Source organism: Podarcis tiliguerta (assembly GCF_965153285.1).
Source record: "Podarcis tiliguerta genome assembly, chromosome: W".
Taxonomy (NCBI): domain Eukaryota; kingdom Metazoa; phylum Chordata; class Lepidosauria; order Squamata; family Lacertidae; genus Podarcis; species Podarcis tiliguerta.
In genome coordinates this window covers 317,105-342,978 of record NC_139552.1, presented here as the reverse complement: position 1 = coordinate 342,978, position 25,874 = coordinate 317,105, and the positions used below count along the sequence as shown (strand labels likewise).

At 43.5% G+C, this 25,874-nt stretch overlaps 2 protein-coding genes across 2 annotated transcripts in view; both read right to left on the bottom strand.

The window, feature by feature from the left end:
* The window catches only part of LOC310668783 (spectrin alpha chain, non-erythrocytic 1-like), a gene marked incomplete at its 3' end in the record, with an annotated part of 263,702 nt that overhangs the window by 94,456 nt on the left and 143,372 nt on the right, over positions 1–25,874 (bottom strand). The gene's annotated exons all lie outside the window — the stretch shown is intronic.
* On the bottom strand, positions 690–7,208 carry LOC310668863 (nuclear pore complex protein Nup214-like). Its single transcript, XM_083422224.1, has 4 exons — positions 6,863–7,208; positions 5,772–5,961; positions 5,211–5,281; positions 690–839 (listed from the first exon to the last, which is right to left on the bottom strand). The coding sequence occupies exons 1-4, from the start codon at positions 6,923–6,925 to the stop codon at positions 726–728; spliced, it is 438 nt and encodes a 145-aa protein (XP_083278350.1). The 5' UTR covers positions 6,926–7,208; the 3' UTR covers positions 690–725.

Here is a 25,874-nt window from a genome sequence, read left to right as displayed (position 1 = left end):
CAGGTTGAATCCCCAGCATTTCCAGGTATGGCTGGGAGGCACCCCAGCCTGAAATCCCAGACAGTTGCTGCCAGTTAGAGTAAGCAATACTAAACTTTGTGGATTAACAGTCTGACTTGGTATAATGCAGCTGGTTAGTTCCTTTATGTGTTCCTTAACACTGTGTACTGCGTGAAGACAGAAGGATTTAGGACACTGGAAACCTTCCCTACAGAGGGCTGCATCCAGCAAAGTTCTTCTCAAGTAGACACACTGAAGTTAATCTGCCTAATTTAGTCATCTCCATCAATTTCAAAGGGGCTGCTGTGAGTACAACAGTTTTGTTGCTGTATTAATCTTAGGGAACATGACATATAAAGAGCTTCAAGTTTCAATTACAAATATATGAATTAAAAATTTAACGTAACAGATGTGATAATATGCCCAAGGACTGCACTTTTTTAAAAAGAAAGGAAGGCATTATCAAATCTTTGCACTATAATTATGTAACTGTGCTGCATTAACAACCCTGACAACTAAATTACAGGAGATTAAATATTAATCCGTACTGTAAATGGGATTGGTATAAAATACTACTTAGTATTTTGAGCAAAACACCTGCCAGATTTATTTTTCAACGACTAGTCAAAAACAAGCATCTCACATTCCACAATATGCCTGGATTTCATGGATGGGCAAATTCTAGGCACGTAAGTGAAACACTGTGATTACATGATCCATCTGTACTACTGGAATACCAACCGGTCAAAACGCCAAATTTTAGGAAACACAGTACCTTTGACAGGATTATCTGAATCATAGAATGGAGGACAGGGAATTGTTTTCTTCTCCTGCAGATTCTGAAAAAATAGAAGAATGAGAGTGATTAGAATACCCTAAGTTTAATCATATGGGGGGTTTGTTTCTTCAAAGTATTCTATCTACAATGCAACACTTCATATCACACATGCAATAATAAAACACAAACACTCTGAATTTATACAAGAACTTTCAAAAAAATGTCCAAAGTGTTTCATCTGAAGCTACCATGGTTCAGTGATCTGATGACATGGTACATTTCACTCAGTGCTGTCTGCTCTGTGGATGATGAACCTGAAGCCCTCCAGATGTTCTTGGACTACAACTCCCAGTATCCCCTGACCATTGGCCATGCTAGATGGAGCTGATGGGAGATGGAATACAACAGGGGTCAGCAAACCTTTTCAGAAAGGGGCCGGTCCACTGTCCCTCAGACCTTGTGGGGGGCCAGACTATATTTTTGGGGGGGAAATGAACAAATTCCTATGCCCCACAAATAACCCAGAGATGCATTTTAAATAAAAGCACACATTCTACTCATGTAAAAACACGCTGATCCCCGAACCGTCCACAGGCCGGATTGAGAAGGCGATTGGGCCGGATCCGGCCCACGGGCCTTAGTTTGCCTACCCATGGAATACAACAACAGCTGAAGGGCTATGAGTTCCCTATCCCTAATCTGCTCTCAATGGGAACAATGCTCCAAGATTTCAGGCACAGGCATTTTGTAGCCAAAGATCCCTCTAAGGAGAGATTGTTGGCAGTCAAATGTGGGCACTCTTAACCTCCCGCTTAATTATGGGCATGGTCCCAACTCACTTATATCAGAGATGAACAACATCATGGGAGAGGTGTTTCCAGCAATCCCATCCTTTGCCCTTGGAAGCCTTATAAGCTGCTGCTACAGGAGAGGGACTGTAAGCAACATCATAGGAGTGGTGCTTCTAGGACTAAGGTGAAACTATGATGCTTCCTTGTTTTTGCTATTGCATGCTGCATGGTGCTTAAGTAATCTTGTTATATTTATAGTACTGAAATGTGGGGTTTTGGTATGATATATTTTTGTTGTGCTGTGTTATTATGAAGGTTTTAGTAGTGTTCGTTCGAAATGCATTCCTGTTTCTTTGTTGTAAGCTGCTTTGAGCATGATTTTTTTGTAGAAGAGCAGCAAACAAATAAAATGAAAGAAAATTGATTAATCTTAGGCCCAGGGATCAAATGCAGTCCTCCAAGCCTCTATTTTGTCCTCAGGGTTCACCTCAAGCCACACCCCTTACTAGCCCTCTTTCCCCCTTTGTGTTTTTGCCTGGCTAGGTGCACAGCCATGCATTCATAGCACATGGCTTATCGCTAAGAATTATTAGAACCATTGTTGTTGTTTAGTCGTTCAGTCGTGTCCGACTCTTCGTGACCCCATGGACCAGAGCACGCCAGGCACTTCTGTCTTCCACTGCCACCCGCAGTTTGGTCAGATTCATGTTTGTAGCTTCGAGAACACTGTCTAACCATCTCGTCCTCTGTCGTCCTCTTCTCCTTGTGCCCTCCATCTTTCCCAACATCAGGGTCTTTTCCAGTGAGTCTTCTCTTCTCATGAGGTGGCCAAAGTATTGGAGCCTCAGCTTCACGATCTGTCCTTCCAGTGAGCACTCAGGGCTGATTTCCTTAAGAATGGATGCGTTTGATCTTCTTGCAGTCCATGGGACTCTCAAGAGTCTCCTCCAGCACCATAATTCAAAAGCGTCAATTCTTCGGCGATCAGCCTTCTTTATGGTCCAGCTCTCACTTCCATACATCACTACTGGGCAAACCATAGCTTTTACTATACGGACCTTTGTTGGCAAGGTGATGTCTCTACTTTTTAAAATGCTATCGAGGTTTGCCATTGCTTTCCTCCCAAGAAGCAGGCGTCTCTTAATTTCGTGGCTGCTGTCACCATCTGCAGTGATCATGGAGCCCAAGAAAGTAAAATCTCTCACTGCCTCCATTTCTTCCCCTTCTATTTGCCAGGAGGTGATGGGACCAGTGGCCATGATCTTCGTTTTTTTGATGTTGAGCTTCAGACCATATTTTGTGCTCTCCTCTTTCACCCTCAATAAAAGGTTTTTTAATTCCTCCTCACTTTCTGCCATCAAGGTTGTGTCATCCGCATATCTGCATATCTGAGGTTGTTGATATTTCTTCCAGCAATCTTAATTCCGGCTAGGGATTCATCCAGCCCAGCCTTTCGCATGATGAATTCTGCATATAAGTTAAATAAGCAGGGAGACAAAATACAGCCTTGTCGTACTCCTTTCCCAATTTTGAACCAATCAGTTGTTCCATATCCAGTTCTAACTGTAGCTTCTTGTCCCACATAGAGATTTCTCAGGAGGCAGATGAGGTGATCAGACACTCCCATTTCTTTAAGAACTTGCCATAGTTTGCTGTGGTCGACACAGTCAAAGGCTTTTGCATAGTCAATGAAGCAGAAGTAGATGTCTTTCTGGAACTCTCTAGCTTTCTCCATAATCCAGCGCATGTTTGCAATTTGGTCTCTGGTTCCCCTGCCTCTTCTAAATCCAGCTTGCACTTCTGGGAGTTCTCGGTCCACATACTGCTTGAGCCTTCCTTGAAGAATTTTAAGCATAACCTTGCTAGCGTGTGAAATGAGTGCAATTGTGCGGTAGTTGGAGCATTCTTTAGCACTGCCCTTCTTTGGGATTGGGATGTAGACTGACCTTCTCCAATCTTCTGGCCACTGCTGAGTTTTCCAAACTTGCTGGCATATTGAGTGTAGCACCTTAACAGCATCATCTTTTAAAATTTTAAATAGTTCAGCTGGAATACCATCACTTCCACTGGCCTTGTTATTTGCAATGCTTTCTAAGGCCCATTTGACTTCACACTCCAGGATGTCTGGCTCAAGGTCAGCAACCACACTACCTGGGGTGTACGAGACATCCATATCTTTCTGGTATAGTTCCTCTGTGTATTCTTGCCACCTCTTCTTGATGTCTTCTGCTTCTGTTAGGTCCTTACCACTTTTGTCCTTTATTATGGTAATCTTTGTATGAAATGTTCCTTTCATAGCTCCAGTTTTCTTGAACAGATTTCTGCTTCTTCCCATTCTGTTGTTTTCCTCTATTTCTTTGCATTGCTCGTTTAAGAAGGCCCTCTTGTCTCTCCTTGCTATTTTTTGGAATTCTGCATTCAATTTCCTGTATCTTTCTCTATCTCCCTCGCATTTTGCTTGCCTTCTCTCCTCCGATATTTGTAAGGCCTCATTGGACAGCCACTTTGCTTTCTTGCATTTCCTTTTCATTGGGATGGTTTTCGTTGCTGCCTCCTGTATAATGTTGCGAGCCTCCATCCATAGTTCTTCAGGCACTCTGTCCAGCAATTCTAAATCCTTAAACCTGTTCCTCACTTCCACTGTGTATGCATAAGGGATTTGGTTTAGATTGTATCTTACTGGCCCAGTGGTTTTTCCTACTTTCTTCAGTTTAAGCTTGAATTTTGCTGTAAGAAGCTGATGATCTGAGCCACAGTCAGCTCCAGGTCTTGTTTTTGCTGACTGTATAGAGCTTCTCCATCTTTGGCTGCAGAGAATATAATCAATCTGATTTCGATGCTGCCCATCTGGTGATGTCCATGTGTAGAGTCGTCTCTTGTGTTGTTGGAAAAGAGTGTTTGTGATGACCAGCTTGTTCTCTTGACAGAACTCTATTAGCCTTTGCCCTGCTTCGTTTTGAATTCCAAGACCAAATTTGCCAGTTGTTCCTTTTATCTCTTGATTCCCTACTTTAGCATTCCAATCCCCTATAATGAGAAGAACATCCTTCTTTGGTGTCACTTCTATAAGGTGTTGTAAGTCTTCGTAGAATTGGTCAATTTCAGTTTCTTCAGCACCAGTAGTTGGTGCATAAACTTGGATTACTGTGATGTTAAAAGGTCTGCCTTGGATTCGTATCGAGATCATTCTATCATTTTTGAGATTGCATCCCAGTACAGCTTTCGCCACTCTTAGTTTACCCCAACAGAACCACGGTTCCCATGATTCCTTGGGGAAGGGGGGAAGAAATCATGTGTTTTAAATGTATGGTGCATATGCAGCCTTGTGCTCCTAAACTTCTTGATTGCCTGGATGGTGAATAGAGAGGAGTGTGAAGGCATGAACAAACTAGCTTATTATACAAAATCAAAATTCTCATTCTACCTGACAGTGCCGGTGACTGAACCTGGGGACTAGTGCATGCAAAATGGATGCTCAAGCTCTAGACTACAGTCATTCCCAGACATGTACTTCTGCTACCCTTATGCTTAAGACTCCATCTTCTGAACTGTGAATTGGGAGAACAAAACAGGAAAGAACCAAGAGGGAGAAGCAGGAGGAGGCAGATCATTACAGGCCAAATAGAACAAAACAGACTTACAGGCAGATACTGGACCACTGTGCCATTCTGCTTGCCTACAGCCAGCTGCTTTCCTTTAGGACTCCAACACACTAAAGGGGGGGGGGGGGAGAGAAAAGCAAGCAGGAATCATTAAGCAGTTGCAAAGGAAATAGCAACAACAAAACCAACCAGTGCAATTTGGCAAATGGCTTAAATTGCCCTCACAAGTGTTATTCAAACACGACAATCTCAAATTTGGAATGCAATAGAATGTCCATTCAACATGAAGGTGCAGCCAATGATGGTCTCAGGAGAGCATACCCTAGAGTAGGAGAGGGGAAATGTTGGCCCTCTAGATGCTGCTGAACAGCAGCTCCCATCAGCCTAGCAAGCACAGCCAATGGCCAGGGGTGGGTGGTAGTTGGAGTTCAGCAACATTGGGAGGGCCAAAGGTTCCTTATGAGATACCCTTGCAATAGTCCATATGGTGCAATCACGCTTACTTTGAGCTGTACCTCTAAAATATATGTAAATCGGAACTCCAATTCAGCTGATTTATAACAGGGATTTTTGCATCAGTCTAAAAGTCATGCTACTAACCTGATGTAACAGCCACTGAAGCAGGGAGAGTTGCATAGATCTTCACGGAATCTGCCACCTGCAGGACAGAGAGGCTTCCATCAGACAGACAGACGGCCAGCATGGAGGCATTCACTGGGTTCCATTTCAGGTCAATGACCATCGCCCCAGCCATCTTCTGATAGGCAAAGGGGCGTTTTTGCTGCTTAGCCTATTAGAAGGAAATGGACGTTTGTTAGATCGTATCCATATGAGCAAAGACACCTGCCTTCGGTAGAGTCAAATCACTGGCCCACCAAGCTCAGTATAATAATAATAATAATAATAATAATAATAATTTATTATTTATACCGCGCCCAACAAAACACTAAAATACATACTCTATACCATACTCTCCAAGACCTGAAGGAAAGAGATGTTTTCACTAGCCTAAGCTCCTATCAGTGGTAGAGTTCAGAAGTAATGATGAGCTACAGATTATTGTAGGACTGGAGGACCTTTTTATACAGGGGCCACATTTCATTATGGACAACATTCCAGGGGGGACGTATCAGTAGTGGGCATGGCTTGAGGCAAATGCGCACAGAGTAATGGATATATACAGTGGGCTACATTCCAGCCATGCAAAAGTCAGAGCCTTTTACATGTGCTGCCCCCTGTATCTTCAGCCATGCAAGCAAGAGTCATTATCACAGTTCATGGACAACTTCCAGCCAGGAAAAAGCACTCAAGGAGAATGCTGAGCAAGGCTGGTGAGGAGTGTGGCCTGGGGAGAGCTTTGAGGGTCAGATAGACAGGATACGAGTCACAGCGAACCTCAGCCTCACACACTTCATCCCCCCTGCCGGCACAGCCACAAGGAAGAGACTGGAATCTTCTGCTCCCTTTTTGATTAACCGCAGTTTACTATCGCACATGAATACTACACTGTGGTAGTGTTCCTCCCAATTTTTAATTAACCATGGTATAGCATTACATCTGAATCCTTAAGTGTGGTTATGCTTCATTAGGGCTTGCTAAAGCTCTCCAGTTTCAAAACTCATAGCAAAGCACACCCTGGAGTGAGGGTTGTGGGGGGGGTTCCAAGTTTGTTTTTAAACCATGCAACTTACCTGATTCACAAAGGTGCAAACATCAAAAAAGCCAATGAAGGGCCCAGCTTCACTGGAGGCCATGCAGACAGAGAGTGTGAGGTTATCACAGCTGAGTGCCAAGTGATGCACAAAGAACTTGGTGGGAATGAAGAGACTCTGGACATTCTCAACTTAAAAAAAATGAAGAGGAGCACAGGGGGGGGGGGACAATAAATTATTTAAAAGGTAGTTAGAGGCCTGAACTGATCCAATACTGCCCTATTCGTCTGTTAAGATCAGCTGGGGATGCCCTGCTTGTTATTTCAACCTGCTGGGCAGTAGAGCTGGGCGATATCTGGTTTTCAACATCGCAATATACCAATGTCTGAAATAAGAAGAAAGGAGCAAATAAGGTAGGAAGGAAGAAGCAGCCACATGTTGACTCCTGGATATATACTTCAAACTGGTTTTGGATGATACATTGCCCAGCCCTAGTGTTCTAATCTGGAGGGAGGGATGAGGCAGCCCACTTGCTTGGGTGAAGGTGCAGACAGGCAGGCAAGCACCTTCTCAAGTTCCCTCTGCCAAGGATGGCAGCTGGGCTGCAGAGGGAGGAATTGGGCCTCTCACTGTGGGTGAACATCAGACAGACTTGCAAGTGTCACTCGAGAGTGAAATGTGCAGTGCTGGTGGCAGTCAAGGAGTGAGCAAGGATTCATGATATATTGCCAGGTGAAAAATTCTGAAACTGTTATCATGATCTGGACTTCAAACCAGTTTGGGGCAATGCTCTGATATATCGCCCAGCCCTACCGGGCAGGCACTGTTAATGCAAGACATTCTGAATGGCACCCTCATAGAATATAGAACTCCCTTGCAAATGGAATGTGTCACAATGTGAAAACCTTTATGGTTTACTCAAGCCTTTGGAATGTAATATACCCTCTTGCCAATGCCACTACTTTATGTGTTGTTAATGTTATTTATTGTTGTGCTGTATTTGTAAACTGCATCGCCCAGCCATGCTCCTGTTGGGAAGGTTAGGATATAAGTAAAGGAAAATAAATACAGAGATACATAATAAACCCCTGATCCCAACATTCTAAGACAACGCTAAACTAGGAACTACACACTCTCCCCTTTTGTGATTCCCAGCAACTGGTATTTACAGTGATTCACACACATTGTCTCAGTAAGCATTACAACGACTGTAAATGGTTGGCCAAAGCTATTTCCCCTGCACCAGTTTGGCAGGTTAGAAAATGCAGGCTTACTTAGGGCAACCAAGTTAATGAATGAGGTAACAGTTGAATGCAGACTTCCAGATGTTTAGCTGTCCCTTACCCACTATGCTACGTGAGTCCAAGTAGGTAAAAAAAAAAAAAACCCAGAGGAATCATGGTGGGGGACAGGGAACATATAAATTAAAAGCATATGCAGATGATCTTGTAGTAACAGTGGAGGACCCTAAGAACTCTCTGCCGAAAGTCTTAGAAAAAATACAGAACTTTGGGCAGGTGGCAGGTTTTAAGTTGAACAAAAATAAGATAAAGCTGATAGTGAAAAATGTACCAGAAAAGGGGGGGGGGGGATTACAGCAAAATATAGAAACAGAGGTTCATAAAAAAGTTAAATATTTAGGAGTTTGGTTGACAACCAAAAATATTAACATGCTTAAAGATAATTATGAAAAAAAATGGAATGAAGTAAAAAGGAATCTAGAAGTATGGGGAAGAATGAATTTACCACTGTTAGGAAGTGATAAATATGAAGTGATCAATATGAACATATTGCCAAAAATGTTATTTTTATTCCAGTCAGTACCGGTTATAGGTAATGCAGCATGCTTCAAGAAATGACAAATAGATATTACAAAATCCATCTGGAAAGGGAAAAACCAATAATAAAACATAAATTACTTACAGACAGTAAAGATAGAGGTGGTTTTTCCCTTCCAGATCTTAAAAGTACAAAGATACAAAGATTTATTAGAACAGAAGACTCCATGGTGGTTGTCTCCAATGGAAGCAACATCGATTAAAAAAATAAATAGGAGAGGAAAATGGCTTACAAATAGAGATCTATTAATAGAAACAGAAGGGAAATTAAAAATGAAAGAATTTGAAGAGATCAGAGAACGTGTTAATGACTAGTTACAATATTTTCAAGTAAATGAGGTCTTCAAAGAAGATAAAAAGAAAGGATTTAATTATAATTTATCTAGATTTCAAAGAGAAATTGTAGAGGATAATACCAAATTATTGAAGAAGATGTATAATTTATTATTAAAATGGGAAACCAAAGATGAAGAGGTTAAATGTGTAATGGTTAAACGGGCACAAGATGTAGGATATAACTTACAAATGAAAGACTGGGAAAAATTATGGAAAGTTGATTTAAAATTCACCGCATATACAACTTTGAAAGAAAATTATATGAAAATGATGTACCGATGGTATTTAACTCCTGTCAAACTGGCAAAAATGTATAGAACAAGTGCTAATAAGTGCTGGAAGTGTAAAGAGAAAGAAGGTACACTTTACCACATGTGGTGGAATTGTAAAGTAATTAAAAGTTATTGGCAAATTGTAATGGTTCTAGGGGTTGCTCGTGCGTAAGCCGGTGCTTATCTCCCCGGCTGGGTGCAAACACCTGGCTGGGTTGCCAAAGTGAACCTTTTCTGTCCGGACAGCCACTCACCCGTGGCTGACTCAATTGCTGGCAGAATCCGTCAGTGGGCGTTTCTTAAACTTCTTCCAGCAAAGAAGCTCTTTGACGCCTAGTCTTCTCCTACTCTCTCTGCGCGAAAGCCTTCTGCGCAAGGAGGGCGTGGGCAACGGAGGACCCCTACTCTCCCCGCTGGTCCCAGGCAAGGAATCATGGGACCGCCTCGCCGCTTCCCCCATCTGCCCCCCTTCTCCACTGGTGCTACGCTGATTCTCTTCCCCAGAAGATGGGCTGCTTCTCCCGATCCCTGGACGCTCTCTGGAATCCCTCTGGCTTTCGCTCTCTCCCTCTGGCACTGATGGCAGTTCCCTGACACAAATGATACATAATGAACTGAAGAAGATGTTTAAAATAACCTTTGTTAAAAAACCAGAAGCTTTTCTGTTGGGTATAATAGGACAGGAACTACCAAAAAAGCAGAAGTTGTTTATGTATGCTACAACGGCGGCTTGGATACTACTAACCCAAAAATGGAAGGACGACAAGATACCAATGAAAGAAGAATGGCAAGTCAACCTTATGGAATATGCAGAAATGGCGAAACTAATGGAAAGAATAAGAGACAATGATAATGTAGAATTTTAAAATGACTGGGAACCTTTTGTGTTGTATTTACAGAAATACTGTAAAGATACGGACTCACTAGCAGGGTTTGATTAAACACTTACAAGTAAGAAAAGAAGATCAAAGGTTAAGTAAGGACAACATGGAATGAAATTGACTGTAAGATGTAATCATGAAGGAAAATTTGGTATAAAACTGATAAAAAAATAAGAGCATTAAGGTATAAAATTATAAAAATAAGATAATAATTAGTAGCAGTAAATGCCTGTTGTCTTTGTCCATGGAGTTTTCTTGGCAGGGATACTGGAGTGGCTTGCTGGTTCCTGCTCCAGGATCACGTTTGGTCAAAACTCTCCACTATGGAAACTTCCGGTCCAGCGCGATCGCGATCGCAAACGGGGATTTTTCAAGCGGAGAATCCCGTGTTTTTCGGAGGGGAAAAAGGGGTTCCACAGGGCGCCGTGGTCCCCGGAAAAAGTACCTGGAGGGTGTCCAGATACACTGGTTCCTGCAGAGCCGAAACGCAGACCTCCCGGCCGTCAGGTAACTCCCGTTAGGGAGCGAAGAGTACAGCGGGGGGGAGACGCGGGCTGAGGGAAGCCATTGCAGACTCCGGAAAACGAAGCCCCGAGCTTGCAGCGTGAGCGCTGGGTTCTCAAAGAAAAGAAACCCGACCCTAAAGAATTTATCAAAACTGTATTTGAGACAAAGGAAGGACTAGGAGTAAAAAAGAAAGCTAAAAAAGAGCTCAGCTATTGTCTGGAATCAACTTAAACGCAGGGACATAAGCAAAGCAGGGAAAAAAAGCGAGCGACGCTAGCGGCTAAAGTTCCTCTCTCCCTCTCAACCTCTAAAGGAACTTAAGAAGATACAAAGTAGCTGAAAAGAAGGAGAGAGTTGGGAAGGAGGGCAAAGGGACTAATATTTTGTTACTTTAAGTTCTCCTGGAAACAGAGAGAGGAAAGAAGAAGAATGGAAGCTTTCTAGCCTCATTTCTAATAAAAGCTTTGCGTAACGGAAGTGAAGCTTCCGACTCCATTTTAGTTTTTTTTCTTTTCGGTTGCATGCGACGGAGTTTTGGGAGGTGAAGAAGATTAAAGGACTTGGAACTTTTGTTGTGACTTACTGCCTCTCTAGGAACTTTGACACAAAATAAAATTTTCACGGACTAATTACGATTACTTCTGAGCATTTGGGATTTAGAACTCAGAACTGTCAGGAAAAGAGAGGTTCCCTCGGACTCTTTGAATCTATATAGACCTCTGGTGGACGGGAGAGAAATAACAACTGGGTTTTTTCTTCCTATTTTGTTTTTTCGGTTATCATTTTGCTGCACTTGTTACTATTTTAGTATTCTCTCATATTCAAGAGCATTTATTTAAGATAAGGGGACCTTTAATCTTAGGGACCACCAACTACTACTAGAAGGAAATCTTTGTAGTTTTTACAACATATGGACTAACTGTGGGCCAAAATTTTTTTCTTTCTTCTTTTTCGCCTTTTCCTCTTTTCTTTGCTTTTTTTTTACTTTTTTATTTCCTTTTTTCCACCGTGGATGCCGGATGCTCATTTCTACATCTTAATTTTTACTTATACTCACAACAACATGAGGATTTAGCCTAAGTGGTGGCAAGAAGATAAAGGCCAAGTTTCTTTTCTGTTTCTCATTTTTTGATTTTTTTTTTTTTTTTTTTTGCCTGGGGGGGGGGGGCGACTGAAGTAACAGGGGACTTAAAGAAGGGACTTTACTTTACTTTGGAGGGACTACATCCAGATTTTACATCACAGGAATCTTAGGAAGGTCTAACCTATTATTTGAATAGGAGTTTCAGGAAGGACTAACTTACTGAGTGGCAAGAGGGTTAAAAAATAAAAATAAGGAAAAGAAGAAATTACTAATATAGGTTTAAAAGAAGACTGTGCTGTATTCATATTGGGAGTGTGTTCTACTATTATTATTGAGTTATTGTGATTTGTGTTCCTCGGAAGTGATTTTCTAAATTGTAAAAGCAATAACTTAATTGTGGAAAATGTCTCATCAACAAAAGAAAGGAGGTAATGGGGGGACTCCAGCCGAGAGAAAGGGGTCAAAGCAAGAATCTGATTTTAAATCAGAAATATTAAAAATGTTTGCAGATATAAGACAAAGTGAAAAGAATCTAGAATCAAAATTAGAGCAAGTAGATACAAAGATTGGAAAATTGGATAGGAAAATAGATGAGACAGTCAATGAACTGAAGGGTCAGATTAAAGAGGTGTCTAAGAGAACACAAGTGTTGGAAGAAGGAATGAAGAGGACACGGCTGGAAATGAAAGAATTGAAAAAGGAAGATGAAAAGATCAAGGTGGGGCTCTCAGAAGTAAACAAATCACAGGAAGAGATGTGGGATGCGATTTCTGTGAATGAACTACGACAGCGAGAAGTGAATTTAAGACTGAGAGCCATACCAGAGACTCAAGGAGAGGACATCAGACAAAAAATAATAACAGAGTTAGCACAATGGTTGGAGTTACAAATTGAGGAAGTGGAAAACGCAGTACAAAATGTCTTCAGGATGAGAGTAAGAACGACCAAACCAAAGAAATTTCCAGGCGATTGCCTCATAACCTTTAAGGACAGAGACATAAGAAATCTGATTCTTCAGAGAAACAGGGAAAAAAGATTATACATAGATGGCAGTTACATAATCATTTTTAAAGATATCCCAGTCAGATTGTTAAAGCGAAGATCCCCATATAAACCCCTGGTGCAAGTCCTCAAAAAGAACAGCATTGAATTCAAATGGGAGTACCCAGAGGGGATTTCTTTTATTTACAAAAGCAAGAGGCACAGGTTGAACAGGCCAGAAGAGATAGGTAAGTTTCAGAGAAAATATAAGGAATTGGTAACAGAAGAAGAGGAAGATAAAGATAAAGGAGCATTCGGAGGAAGTGGAGCCACTGGTGGATTGGACCCAGACGAAAAAGAGAGGAGAGGGGACAGGACGGGTGAAGAAGAAGAGGAAGAGGAGGAGGAACAAGAAGAGGAAGAAGATGAAGCAGAAAGAGTATAAGAAAAATAATTTATAATATAATTTTTATTTACTGCTAATCAGGAAGTACAATGGCGTTAAAAATATGGAATTGGAATATTAATGGGATGAAAGAAAAAAAAACGGAACAAAGTGGAACAATATCTAAAAAAGAAAAACTTGGACATTATCTGCCTACAAGAAACACACGTTGCAAGAAGACACAGGAAAATTTTGATTAACAAAAGATTGGGGAATGAATTTATATCATCTGATAAAGAAAAGAAAAGAGGAGTAGTTTTGTATATTAAAAACAAAATTGAAGCCCAACAAATTTTCAAGGATGAAGAAGGAAGAATAATCGCTGTACAGATCAATTGGCAAGGCGTTAGACTGATTATAGTCGGGGTCTATGCACCTAATGGAAACAAGACTGATTTTTATAAAAAGCTGGAAGAAAAACTGATGGAATATATGGATCAGAAAATAATTGTGATGGGAGATATGAATGGGGTAGTGTCAACAGAAATGGACAGACTAAGAGATAAAAAGACGAAAGAGGGCAAACTACCCAAAACTTTTTTTGAAATGGTTAAAAACTGTAATTTGACTGATATTTGGAGACTGAGACATCCACTAGAAAAGCAGTTCACATTCTACTCAGAATCTCAACAGTCAATGTCTAGAATCGACCAAATCTGGATTTCTAACGATCTAGTTCCAAGAATCCTACAAATCGAAATCCAACCAAAAGTAATTTCAGACCACAATCCAATTAAATTAGAGATAAAAGGTTTCGAAGAAAGAACTTTCAGATGGAGAATGAACGATTACCTTTTGGACGATCAAATAATTGTACAAGGCGCACAAAAGAAATTGATGGAATATTTTGAGGATAACTGCAATAAAGGTACGAAGATGAATATAGTGTGGGACGCAAGCAAGGCAGTGATGAGAGGGTTCTTTTTACAACAGAATTTAATTAAAAAGAAAAATAGAGAGAAAGAAAAGAGAGAAATCCTAAAACAAATAATGGACAATGAGCAAAAATTAATTAAAAAACCAAATAACTCCAAGATTAAGCAAAGTATTAAGGTGCTTCAAACACAATTTGCTATGATAATAAATAAAGAAGTGGAGTGGAACATCAAAAGGTTAAGACAGAGAAATTTTGAATTTGCTAATAAATCTGGAAAGTGGCTTGCTTGGCAAATTAAGAAAAGGAAAGAACAAAGTATAATAACTAAAATTATAGTAGATGGGGAAGAGATAACTAACCCGAAAGGAATTAGAAAAGGATTCTTGGACTTTTACAGACAATTGTACAAAAGCAACGAAAAAAATAACATGAGGAAAATAGAGAGATATTTAAGAGAAAAAGAGGTGCAAAAGATCCCGATAGAAAAGAAAGACAAGCTGAACACCCCGATAGAAAATGAGGAAATAGCAGAGATTATAAAAGAGTTGAAAAAAGGGAAAGCCCCAGGACCAGACGGATTCACAGCAAGCTATTATAAAGAGCTAAGACAGACCCTGATGACACCATTGAAAGAAGTAATGAATAATATCTTGAAAGAAAAGGAAATACCGGAGACGTGGAAAGAAGCCTTTATAACTTTTATTCCCAAACAAGAGGCAGACCCAACACAAGTAAAGAACTATAGGCCAATTTCCTTGCTGAACACAGACTATAAAATATTTGCGGGAGTATTGGCGAGCAGGTTGAAAAAGTTACTACAAGAAGTTATCCATGATGACCAAGCAGGCTTTCTTCCGGGCAGGCAGATGAGGGACAATGCAAGGAATATAATTAATATTTTAGAGTATCTGACAGCCAGGAATGAGAAGCAGGCAATTATGATGTTCGTGGATGCCGAAAAGGCATTCGACAATATTTCATGGGACTTTATGTTAAAAAACTTAGAATATATGGAGATTGGGAAGGATTTTTTTAACGGAATAAAGGCAATTTACACGGAACAAAGAGCAAAATTGATGGTGAATAATGTAATGACGGAGGAGGTAAAAATATCGAAAGGTACAAGGCAGGGATGTCCGCTCTCGCCTTTGTTGTTTATAATGGTTCTGGAGGTCTTTCTAAACTCAATTAGGAAAAATGAGATGATAAAAGGGGTGTCAGTGGGTCAAAACGAATATAAAGTTAAGGCTTTTGCGGATGATCTGGTATTAATGATGGAAGACCCGATGGAGAGTGCAACCGAAGTGATAGAAGAAATTGAACAATTCGGCAAAGTGGCAGGTTTCATATTAAATAAGAAAAAAACCAAAATTATAGCAAAAAATATGGAGCAAACACTGATAGAAGGTTTGCAACAACAAATTGGTATTGAAGTTGTGAAAAAAGTAAAGTACTTGGGAATATGGCTAACCCCAAAAAATATTGTTTTGTTTCAGAATAACTATATACCAGTGTGGAATGGAATTAAAAAAGATCTGGAGGTGTGGGGTAGATTGAATCTATCATTCTGGGGCAGAATCTCATCGATCAAGATGTGTGTGCTCCCAAAGATGTTATTTTTATTCCAAATGATCCCAATACTGAGAGGGACGAGGATATTTAAAGAGTGGCAGAGAAGCATCTCAAGATACATCTGGCAAGGCAAAAAGCCGAGGATCCAATATAAATTGCTAACGGATGCGAAAGAAAGGGGAGGCTTTGCTTTGCCAGATTTGAAATTATATTACGAGGCCTCGTGCCTCTGTTGGATAAAAGATTGGATAAAATTAAAGAACACAAAATTGTTAGATCTGGAGGGATTCGATAACAGATTTGGGTGGCACGCGTATCTCTGGCGGGAGAATAAGAAGGGCCACAAAAGCTTTGAAGACCACATCGTCCGGAAATCACTAAAGGAAGTATGGGAGAGGTATAAAAATTTGCTGGAATCAGGGGTCCCACATTGGTTATCACCATTGGAGGCTACGTGTGTTAAAAAAATCAATATGAGAGGCAGTTGGATTACTTATGGAGATTTAGTGGTTAAAGATGGAGGTAAATGGAAACTGAAGCCATACGAACAAGTAAAGGAACACGTATATGATTGGTTTAATTATTACCAAATAAATGAAATGTTTAAAAAAGATTTGAAAGAGAAAGGCTATATAGAAAAAGATTCAAGATTTCAAAAGGAAATAGTAAATAATGATAGTAAAATTATTTCAAAAATGTATAAAATGTTATTGGAATGGTGTACGATGGACGAGGAAGTTAAGTCGGTAATGATTCACTGGGCTAAGGATTTTGGGTACAATATATATTTGGAAGAGTGGGCGAAAATATGGAATGATAACCTGAAGTTTACAGCATGCACCACGTTAAAAGAAAACACGATGAAAATGGTATATAGGTGGTATATTACACCAGTTAAATTAGCAAAAATGTTTAAAACCAATAACAAATGTTGGAAATGCAAAGAGAAAGAAGGAACCTTTATTCACATGTGGTGGGAATGCAAAAAAATGAAGGGGTTCTGGGAGTCGATTTATAATGAGTTAAAGAAGATATTAAAATACAGTTTTGTAAAAAGACCAGAAACTTTCCTTCTAGGTATAATGAGAAATGAAATTAATAAAAAAGATCGCAAATTCTTCCAATATGCAATAACAGCAGCGCGAATTTTAGTGGCCCAAAAATGGAAACAAGAAGATCTACCGACTGTAGAGGAGTGGAGATTGAAGTTAACGGATTACGCAGAACTGGACAAGTTAACAGGGAAAATCAGACATCAGAAAGATCACAAATTCTTTGAGGACTGGGAAAAATTTTCGGAATATTTGAAGAGCGTATGTGATGAACAAACAACGCTAGTGGGCTTTAAAGAAGCTTTGTGATAAAAATAAGGAATATTGCAAAAATGTAAACAAATTAGCTAAGATATCTATTTATTTATTTATTTCTATTATTTATTTAGCTGCTTAATTTCTTATATATTTGCTTATTTAAAGGTGATATGATAATTGAGGAATGCGTAGAAAAATTTTAAAAACGGATGATTGTCAGAGAAGCTGAGGGAAGTCCATAAAATTGTAAATATGTCAATGGGAAATATGCAGGATTGTTAATATTCATGAAAAAATGGAATAAAAATATATTTAAAAAACAAAACAAAACTCTCCACTATGACCTGTCCATCTTGGGTGCCCTACTCGGCATAGTTCATAGCTTCTGTGAGTTATTCAAGCCTCTTCGCCACGGCAAGGCAATGATCCATGAAGGGGGATCACTGCCTTGCCGTGGCCAGTGGCCAGAGGATTGAGAAGATCAGTCTACATCCCAATCCCAAAGAAGGGCAGTGCCAAAGAATGCTCCAACTACCGCACAATTGCACTCATTGTACACGCTAGCAAGGTTATGCTTAAAATTCTACAAGGCAGGCTCAAGCAGTATGTAGACCAAAACTCCCAGAAGTGCAAGCTGGATTTAGAAGAGGCAGAGGAACCAGAGACCAAATTGCAAACATGCGCTGGATTATGGAGAAAGCTAGAGAGTTCCAGAAAGACATCTACTTCATTGACTATGCAAAAGCCTTTGACTGTGTCGACCACAGCAAACTATGGCAAGTTCTTAAAGAAATGGGAGTGCCTGATCACCTCATCTGTCTCCTGAGAAATCTCTATGTGGGACAAGAAGCTACAGTTAGAACTGGATATGGAACAACTGATTGGTTCAAAATTGGGAAAGGAGTACGACAAGGCGGTATATTGTCTCCCTGCTTATTAAACTTACCGGTATATGCAGAATTCATCATGCAAAAGGCTGGGCTGGATGAATCCCAAGCCGGAATTAAGATTGCCAGAAGAAATATCAACAACCTCAGATATGCAGATGACAGAACATTGATGGCAGAAAGTGAGGAGGAATTAAAGAACCTTTTAATGAGGGTGAAAGAGGAGAGCGCAAAATATGGTCTGAAGCTCAACATCAAAAAAACGAAGATCACGGCCACTGGTCCCATCACCTCCTGGCAAATAGAAGGGGAAGAAATGGAGGCAGTGAGAGATTTTACTTTCTTAGGCTCCATGATCACTGCAGATGGTGACAGCAGCCACGAAATTAAAAGACGCCTGCTTCTTGGGAGAAAAGCAATGACAAACCTAGACAGCATCTTAAAAACCAGAGACATCACCTTGCCAACAAAGGTCCGTATAGTAAAAGCCATGGTTTTCCCAGTAGTGATGTATGGAAGTGAGAGCTGGACCATCAAGAAGGCTGATCGCCGAAGAATTGATGCTTTTGAATTATGGTGCTGGAGGAGACTCTTGAGAGTCCCATGGACTGCAAGAAGATCAAACCTCCCCATTCTGAAGGAAATCAGCCCTGAGTGCTCACTGGAAGGACAGATCCTGAAGCTGAGACTCCAATACTTTGGCCACCTCATGAGAAGAGAAGACTCCCTGGAAAAGAACCTGATGTTGGGAAAGATGGAGGGCACAAGGAGAAGGGGACAACAGAGGACGAGATGGTTGGACAGCGTTTTCAAAGTGTCATCGAACATGTGTTTGACCAAGCTGCGGGAGGCAGTGGAAGACAGGAGTGCCTGGCGTGCTCTGGTCCATGGGGTCACGAAGAGTCGGACATGACTAAACGACTAAACAACAACAACAAGCAGTAAATATTTAAAGAACCAGAAGGGGAAGTTGAGGGAAGTCACAGGGGGTGGTTCTTTTTCTTATATACGACCAATGTTATATTGTGTTGTTTGACTGAATATAAAATTGTAAAAATCCAAAAGGAAAAAAGGAAAAAAGAAAATGGAGACTTACTTAGGGCAACCAAGTTAATGAATGAGGCAACAGTTGAATGCAGACTTCCAGATGTTTAGCTGTCCCTTATCCACTATGCTACATGAGCCCAAATAGGTAAAAAAATCCCAGCCCTATAATTTGCAAAGGATACTTGCCACCCCAAAGCTTATGATGGGTATTCAAAGCAGAACAAGTGAGTTTATGCTTAATGCTAAAAAATACAGCTCTATAGATAAAAATTAAAAAAGGCTGGGGATGAGGGTGAGGAAAGAGAAAAAACGTACCTATTTTATTAGGAGAATCCCCCACTGGAATCTGCATTAGAAGGTTTTTTGTCTCGAAGATTTGCAGTCCAGCTGCACAGCCAGCAAACAGTAATCCATATTTGTTGGATACAGCAAGAAGACTGGAACGCTCTTTGGGGAGTTCATCAGGAGCATCAAAGATTCGTACTTTCTTCAATGCTCTGAACTTAAAATCCTGTGGCACATTCATAGATTAAAATATCTGTGCAGGCTAAATCTAAATGCATCAATTTATTCAAATACACCACAGAACTCAACCAAAACCTTGATTATTTAATCACATTTAATTACACAAATGATTCTCAGACTTATTTGCTCCCCATTCCTCAGTGAACCAGCTACTAAAAGGAGATTGGAAGCATCTACTTGCTTTGAATCTAACTGGAGCTCTTTGTTACATCTAAAGTTTGGGAAACTGTGGTTAGTTCAAGCCAGCTAGGGATCATAAATTATGATTTGAACCTGGCTTGTTTGAATTAACCATAGCTTAAATTAACAGCCCCCCCCCCTCCAAGTTCGAACACAACAGGAAACTCTGATTAGTTTCTCCTTTTTACATCGCAGTAAAGGAAGAGGGAAGGGGAGTGCATTTGAGTCCCAGTGTCAATTCATAGTTTAGCATCATGTCTGAAAAGATAACACAGTCTACTGAATGGTTCCTTGTTTTTGCTCATGCACCTGATTTAGCAAACTTAGAAAATACCTAGCCCTTTAGTTTGTGATGATAAACTGTTCAAAATTCTAGATTTCTGTTTTATATTGACTGTTTCAGTTTTAAAGCTTTCTCCTGTGGTTTAAATTTCCTCACTATAGGCTGTGTTTTGTCAAAATCAGATAACAGCTAAAGATGAAGGGCTTTCCCCAATGCTGCAGTTAGCACATAAATGGAGGCCACTAGCCTCTTACCATGCCAACTAAAAGCAACAACAGGCTAGTAACTTTTGGAAGCTCTTTTACAAGGCTGTCTTAGACATTGCTCCAATCTTCTCTTGGTAGAGCACTCAGAGCAACCTATAGCACAGAAGAAATATACTGGGGTGTGCGGAAACGAAATCAATACCTGAACAAATTTCTATGGTGTCAGGTGCTGGTGTGGTTGCTCGAGAGCAAACAGGCAAGACTCCAACCTGTCTTTTCCAGGCTTTATTATCTGTACAAAACTATTTACAGTGCAGAGCGTCGCAAGTCCATGTCTGCTCTGTTGCTAGCAGAATCTGGGAGTGGGCGGTCCTTATACTTTCCCCAGCATAACAGTCGTGTGGCCCCCATCCTTCTCCTCCCCTCTCTGCGCCCAAACCTACTGCGCAGAGTGGGCGCTGGCAAAGGGGGACTTGCCTCCCCTCTGCTTTGCTCAGGCTTGGTGTTGAGGCTCTCCCTAGCATCTTCTGATCCCTGCTCCCGTTCCCCACTGGAAGTGGGGCTTCCCTCCTCACCAGAGGAAGAACTGCTTCACAAGATCTTAGGAGGCTCCCTATAACACAACTGCCCTTCCACCTCTCGCCTCCGAGCTGATGGCAGTTCCCTGACATCCACCCCCCCAGACCCCCCTCCCTGCTGGTGGGGTCTCTAACAGCATCCCCCTCCTGGGTGTTGGTAGGAGAGGGGGGAAACCCCGGAAAGAATAGTCTTCCTCAGTGGATTCAAAAACCGCTTCCCATTCTCCTGTGTTCCCCCTCACCGGCGGGAACTCTCAGTCAGGTTCCTCCCCCTCAGACATCTCCACGACTTCATCCCGTAGTCGCTCCTCCTCCGCTGAGGATGGGAAGCCTACGAAGTCCACCTCGTCCTCCGTGGGTCCAAACACCTCCTCCAAGAACCTTCCCTGGGGTTTTGGCTTGTGTGGGAAAAGAGCATGGAATTCCTCCACCAGATACTCCTCCGTGATGGAGTCTGCGGGAACCCATGCGTTTTCTGAACTGGGCTCCCCCTCCCAGGCAATCAAGTACTCTAGCTGGTGCCCCTTCCACCTGGAGTCAAGTATTTCCATCACTTAATTACAGCGTTCCCTCTCCTCTACGCGTGGATGGGTGGACACCCCTTCCTCCCTTCCTGGGAAGCCGTGCCCCTCCCTGTAAGGCGAAAGCAAGGACCTATGAAACACTGGATGTATTTTCATGCTGTCCGGCAATTTTAGCCTGAACGTCACTGGGTTGACCTGATGAATTACCTCAAAGGGTGCCAGCCGTCTAGGCTGCAGTTTTTTGCAACCCCCTCTTAAGGGCAACCCCTGGGATGACAACCACACTCTGTCCCACACCCGTATGACCTCCCCTGGCCTGCGATGCCTGTCTGCCCGCTTTTTATATACCTCTTTGGCTCTCTCCACGTTCAACTGGAGCTGCTGGTGCAAAGCCTCCATCTCTTCTGCAAACTGCTCTACAGCTGGAACACTCCATTCCTCCTCTCCCCGTCCTGGGGAGGCTCTGGGGTGACACCCGTAGTTGGCCATAAAGGGGCTCATCCCCGTGGACACACGTTTAGCATTATTGTATGCAAACTCAGCCAGCGCTAATTTCTCCACCCAATCTTTCTGCCTCTGACTGACATAGCAGCATAGGTACTGCTGCAATATGGTGTTAGCTCTCTCGGCCTGCCCGTTGGTTTCTGGGTGTCTTGCCATCGAGAAGCTCACCTCTACCTGCAACAAGCAGGTAGCGACTGAGCAGACATGGACTTGCGACGCTCTGCACTGTAAATAGTTTTGTACAGATAATAAAGCCTGGAAAAGACAGGTTGGAGTCTTGCCTGTTTGCTCTCAAGCAACCACACCACCACCTGACAGCAATCTGGGTGTCTCTGAAGTTGCTTGGGGGTTAGCAGCAAAAAGGCAGCACGATGAGCAAGCCAGGGACAGGCACTGAGATGGAGCAGGAGAAAGCCACGAAAGCCCTGGTGGAGAGGAACAGAGACCTGGAGTCTCATGTCGCTACTCTCTCAGCCCGGTTGGAGGAGCGCCGAGCACAGCCAGGCAGGTCAGAGTTACTCCAATTGGGAGGAAGGTCCCAGCGCTTGTGAGCAAGTTTGGGGGGAAGCCTCAGGACTACAACACTTTTAGTACTGAGATACAATATGCGTTGGACTTGCAAGAAGTTTGCTAGTGACAAGGAGAAAGTTGCTTTCGTAATTGGACACCTGGAGGGGGGTGCTCAGGAATGGGTGAGACCCCTCATAGCAGGGGGGAACGACGCCCTAAAGGACCTAGCAAAGTTTTATCAGGCGATGGATGCTATGTTCTCCAGTGAAGTGGAGGGGAATGTGACGCGACAGCAGTTGTTGGGTTTCCAGCAGGGATCTCTGACAGTCCGGAGTTATTGGTCGCGCTTTACGATGCTAGTGCACAAGTTAAGCTGGGATTTAGATTCTGAACCCTGCAAGCGCTTTTTGAGGCAGGCTTGAATCCAGAGGTGAAAGATGAATTGTCGAGAGGTCCTCGTCCACGCTCCATGGATGAGTTAATGAAAGCAGTGTTAGCCATTAGGGTTCGACAAGAGGTGCGCATGCAGGAGAGGCGGGAGACCAGAGGGGAGTGTTTCCATGGCAACCGCATTCCTGAGGTGCCAGTAGGGGCTTCCCACAGGCTGCCGCCAGAAGAACCTATGGAAATTGATGGAGCCCGCGTGTGGGAGTTTTCAAACGCCGACACTCTCAAGAAGAAAGAGGGAAGGGACTGGAAGTCAGCCAAGAAATGCTTCATCTGTCAGCGTTCTGGGCATTTCGCAAAGGCCTGTCCCCAGAGAAAAGCCTGGCAAGGCATGGTGGGGGCAGCAGGCAAGGAGGAGGAGGGAGACAAGCCTCAGGTGCAGGGAAACGACAGAGCCTTGCTGCAGACCAACAGGGGCAGCAGCCAGGCGGGCGACCAGTAGAAAAGCCCTGGCCAGACCTTCCCAAGGTGGGCATAGCAGTTCAAGTGGTGCTGGAGCTTCCTAATGGGCACCCAGTAGAAGAGCAAGCGTTGTTGGATTCTGGGGCCTCTGCCAACTTTTTCAGCAGAGACTTCGCTTTATAACACCAGCTGCACCTGTTGCCACTAGATTTCCCCTTGCAAAGGGGGCCTCATGAGGCACAGGGACATTGCTGCTGCTGCTGCACTGTGAGTTGGGAAGGCAGCTCTCCCCTCAGGCTGATTCCACCTGGCCCAGGGGGCGGGGCCCAGACTGACTCACCATCGCCACAGCTTAAGAGGCCTCATGAGGCACAGGGACAGTGCTGCTGCTGCTGCATTGTGAGTTGGGAAGGCCGCTCTCCCCTCAGGCTGATTCCACCTGGCCCAGGGGGCGGGGCCCAGACTGACTCACCATCGCCACAGCTTAAGAGGCCTCATGAGGCACAGGGACAGTGCTGCTGCTGCTGCATTGTGAGTTGGGAAGGCCGCTCTCCCCTCAGGCTGATTCCACCTGGCCCAGGGGGCGGGGCCCAGACTGACTCACCATCGCCACAGCTTAAGAGGCCTCATGAGGCACAGGGACAGTGCTGCTGCTGCTGCACTGTGAGTTGGGAAGGCTGCTCCCCCCTCAGGCTGATTCCATCTGGCCCAGGGGGCGGGGCCCAGACTGACTCACCATCGCTACAGCTTAAGAGGCCTCATGAGGCACAGGGACATTGCTGCTGCTGCTGCACTGTGAGTTGGGAAGGCTGCTCCCCCCTCAGGCTGATTCCACCTGGCCCAGGGGGCGGGGCCCAGACTCACCTCTGCTATAGTTTTAAGGACACTGGTGCTGCTGCAGCAAATGTTAAAAATGTTTTTATATATTTTAAAGTATTTTAAAGGGGTTTTTACTTCTTACTTTGTTGTACCACCATGTACGGTGGTTTTTATTAATGTATGTTTATTTTGTTCCGTTTTATTTTGGTTTGGGGTTGGTTATTGAGTGGGGTGGGGCCTGGTTTTGTTTGGTACAATTGTTTTTTTGTTTTTTGTTTTGTTTGCTTTGTAAAAGGAGGTTGGTATGAGGCTTGGGATTGCTACCGTGGTGGGGCGAGGGAGGTATGGCGGTGGGGGCAGATGTCATAGGCGAAGGGAATCGAGATACGGATATACTCGTACCCCTTCCAATCTGCGCCCCATCCCGAGGGACGAGGGTAGGGTGAGCAAGGATAACTCACCTCCGTCACTGGTGTTGTGCAATGCCAGGTCTATAGGCAACAAAACCGCCACCCTGCGAGATTTCTTCATCTTGCAGGGGGTCGACCTGGCTTGTGTGACAGAGACCTGGGTGCGCGAAGGGGATACTGTTACCCTACGAGAGATGGCGCCCCTGGGCTGTGGGCCGGGGGGGGAGGGGTGGCACTATTAATCCAGGAAGATTGTTCTTTCAGGGCTCTACCATCGCCATCGATCCCCGGCATTGAATGTGTTGGCCTAGTGTGGGGCTCCGAGGTGAGCTTGGCTGTCTGGCTGGTGTACCGGCCACCTAGCACACCAGCAGCCACCCTGTCAGGCCTGCTGGAGGCGGTGGCTGGCTGGGCCTTGGAGTTCCCTAACCTATTGGTATTGGGGGACTTCAACATCCATGCTGATGCCACTCCCTCCTCACAGGCTCTGGACCTGGTGTCTTCCATGGCGACACTAGGGCTCTCCCAGTTTGTTTCGGGCCCCACACATCAAGCAGGCCACACGCTGGATTTGATCTTTGGTGTTGGTATAGATGTGATCATGTTTCCCTCAATGAAGGTGCCATGGTCTGATCACTACGCTCTAAAAGCCAGGATTGACGTTCCACCCCCACCCTGCTTAGGTGGCGAGCCGATTTGGGCTCGCCCGCAGAGGCTGATGGACCCTGATAGATTCCGTCAGGCCTTGCGGGACCTTGCTCCCCCTGGCGACTCATTGACTGAGCTTGTTGAGGGCTGGAATACCCAGCTCCTAGCAGCCATCGATGAGATCGCACCTAAGCGCCCTCTGCGACCCCGCAGAAACCGGGCTCCCTGGTTTACCGAGGAGCTTCGGAAAATGAAGCGGGACCTCAGACGGCTAGAGCGAGTATGGCGGGGTGCCCGTGACGGAGCTTCAAGAACATCTTATAGGGTTTTTATGAAAACCTACGAGATGACAGTGAAGGCCGCTAAGAAGTCCTACTTCTCGGCCTCCATTGCATCCGCTAGCTCTCGCCCGGCGCAATTATTTAGTATAATTAGGTCTTTAACGTCCCTTGAAGGACAGCCAAATTTAAATAACAATTCGACACACAGCTGTGAGGCATTTGCGAGCTTTTTTGCGGAGAAAGTCCTGTTGCTCTGCCATGACCTCCCTGCCAATTTGGATACAATAAGGGAACTGGAGGCCCCTCGACTGTCCTCGGGTCCAGTATTGGACCACTTTGATCAGATATCCCCAGCCGATGTGGACAGACTCCTCCGAGCTGGAAAGCCCACCACCTGTCCTCTTGACCCGTGCCCGTCTTGGCTGATTAGAGCGTGTCCAGACGAGGTGCGGGCCCCCCTGGGTGATATCATCAATTTGTCCCTTGGCACCGGGATATTCCCAGGGGAACTGAAGGAGGCAGTGGTGCGCCCGCTCTTAAAGAAAACATCATTAGATCCTTTAGATCTATCCAATTACCGCCCGGTTTCGAATCTTCCATTCCTTGGTAAGGTGATTGAGAGAGCGGTTGCTGAACAGCTTGGTAGGTTTCTGGATGAAACATCGGCTCTCGATCCATTCCAGTCCGGCTTCCGTGC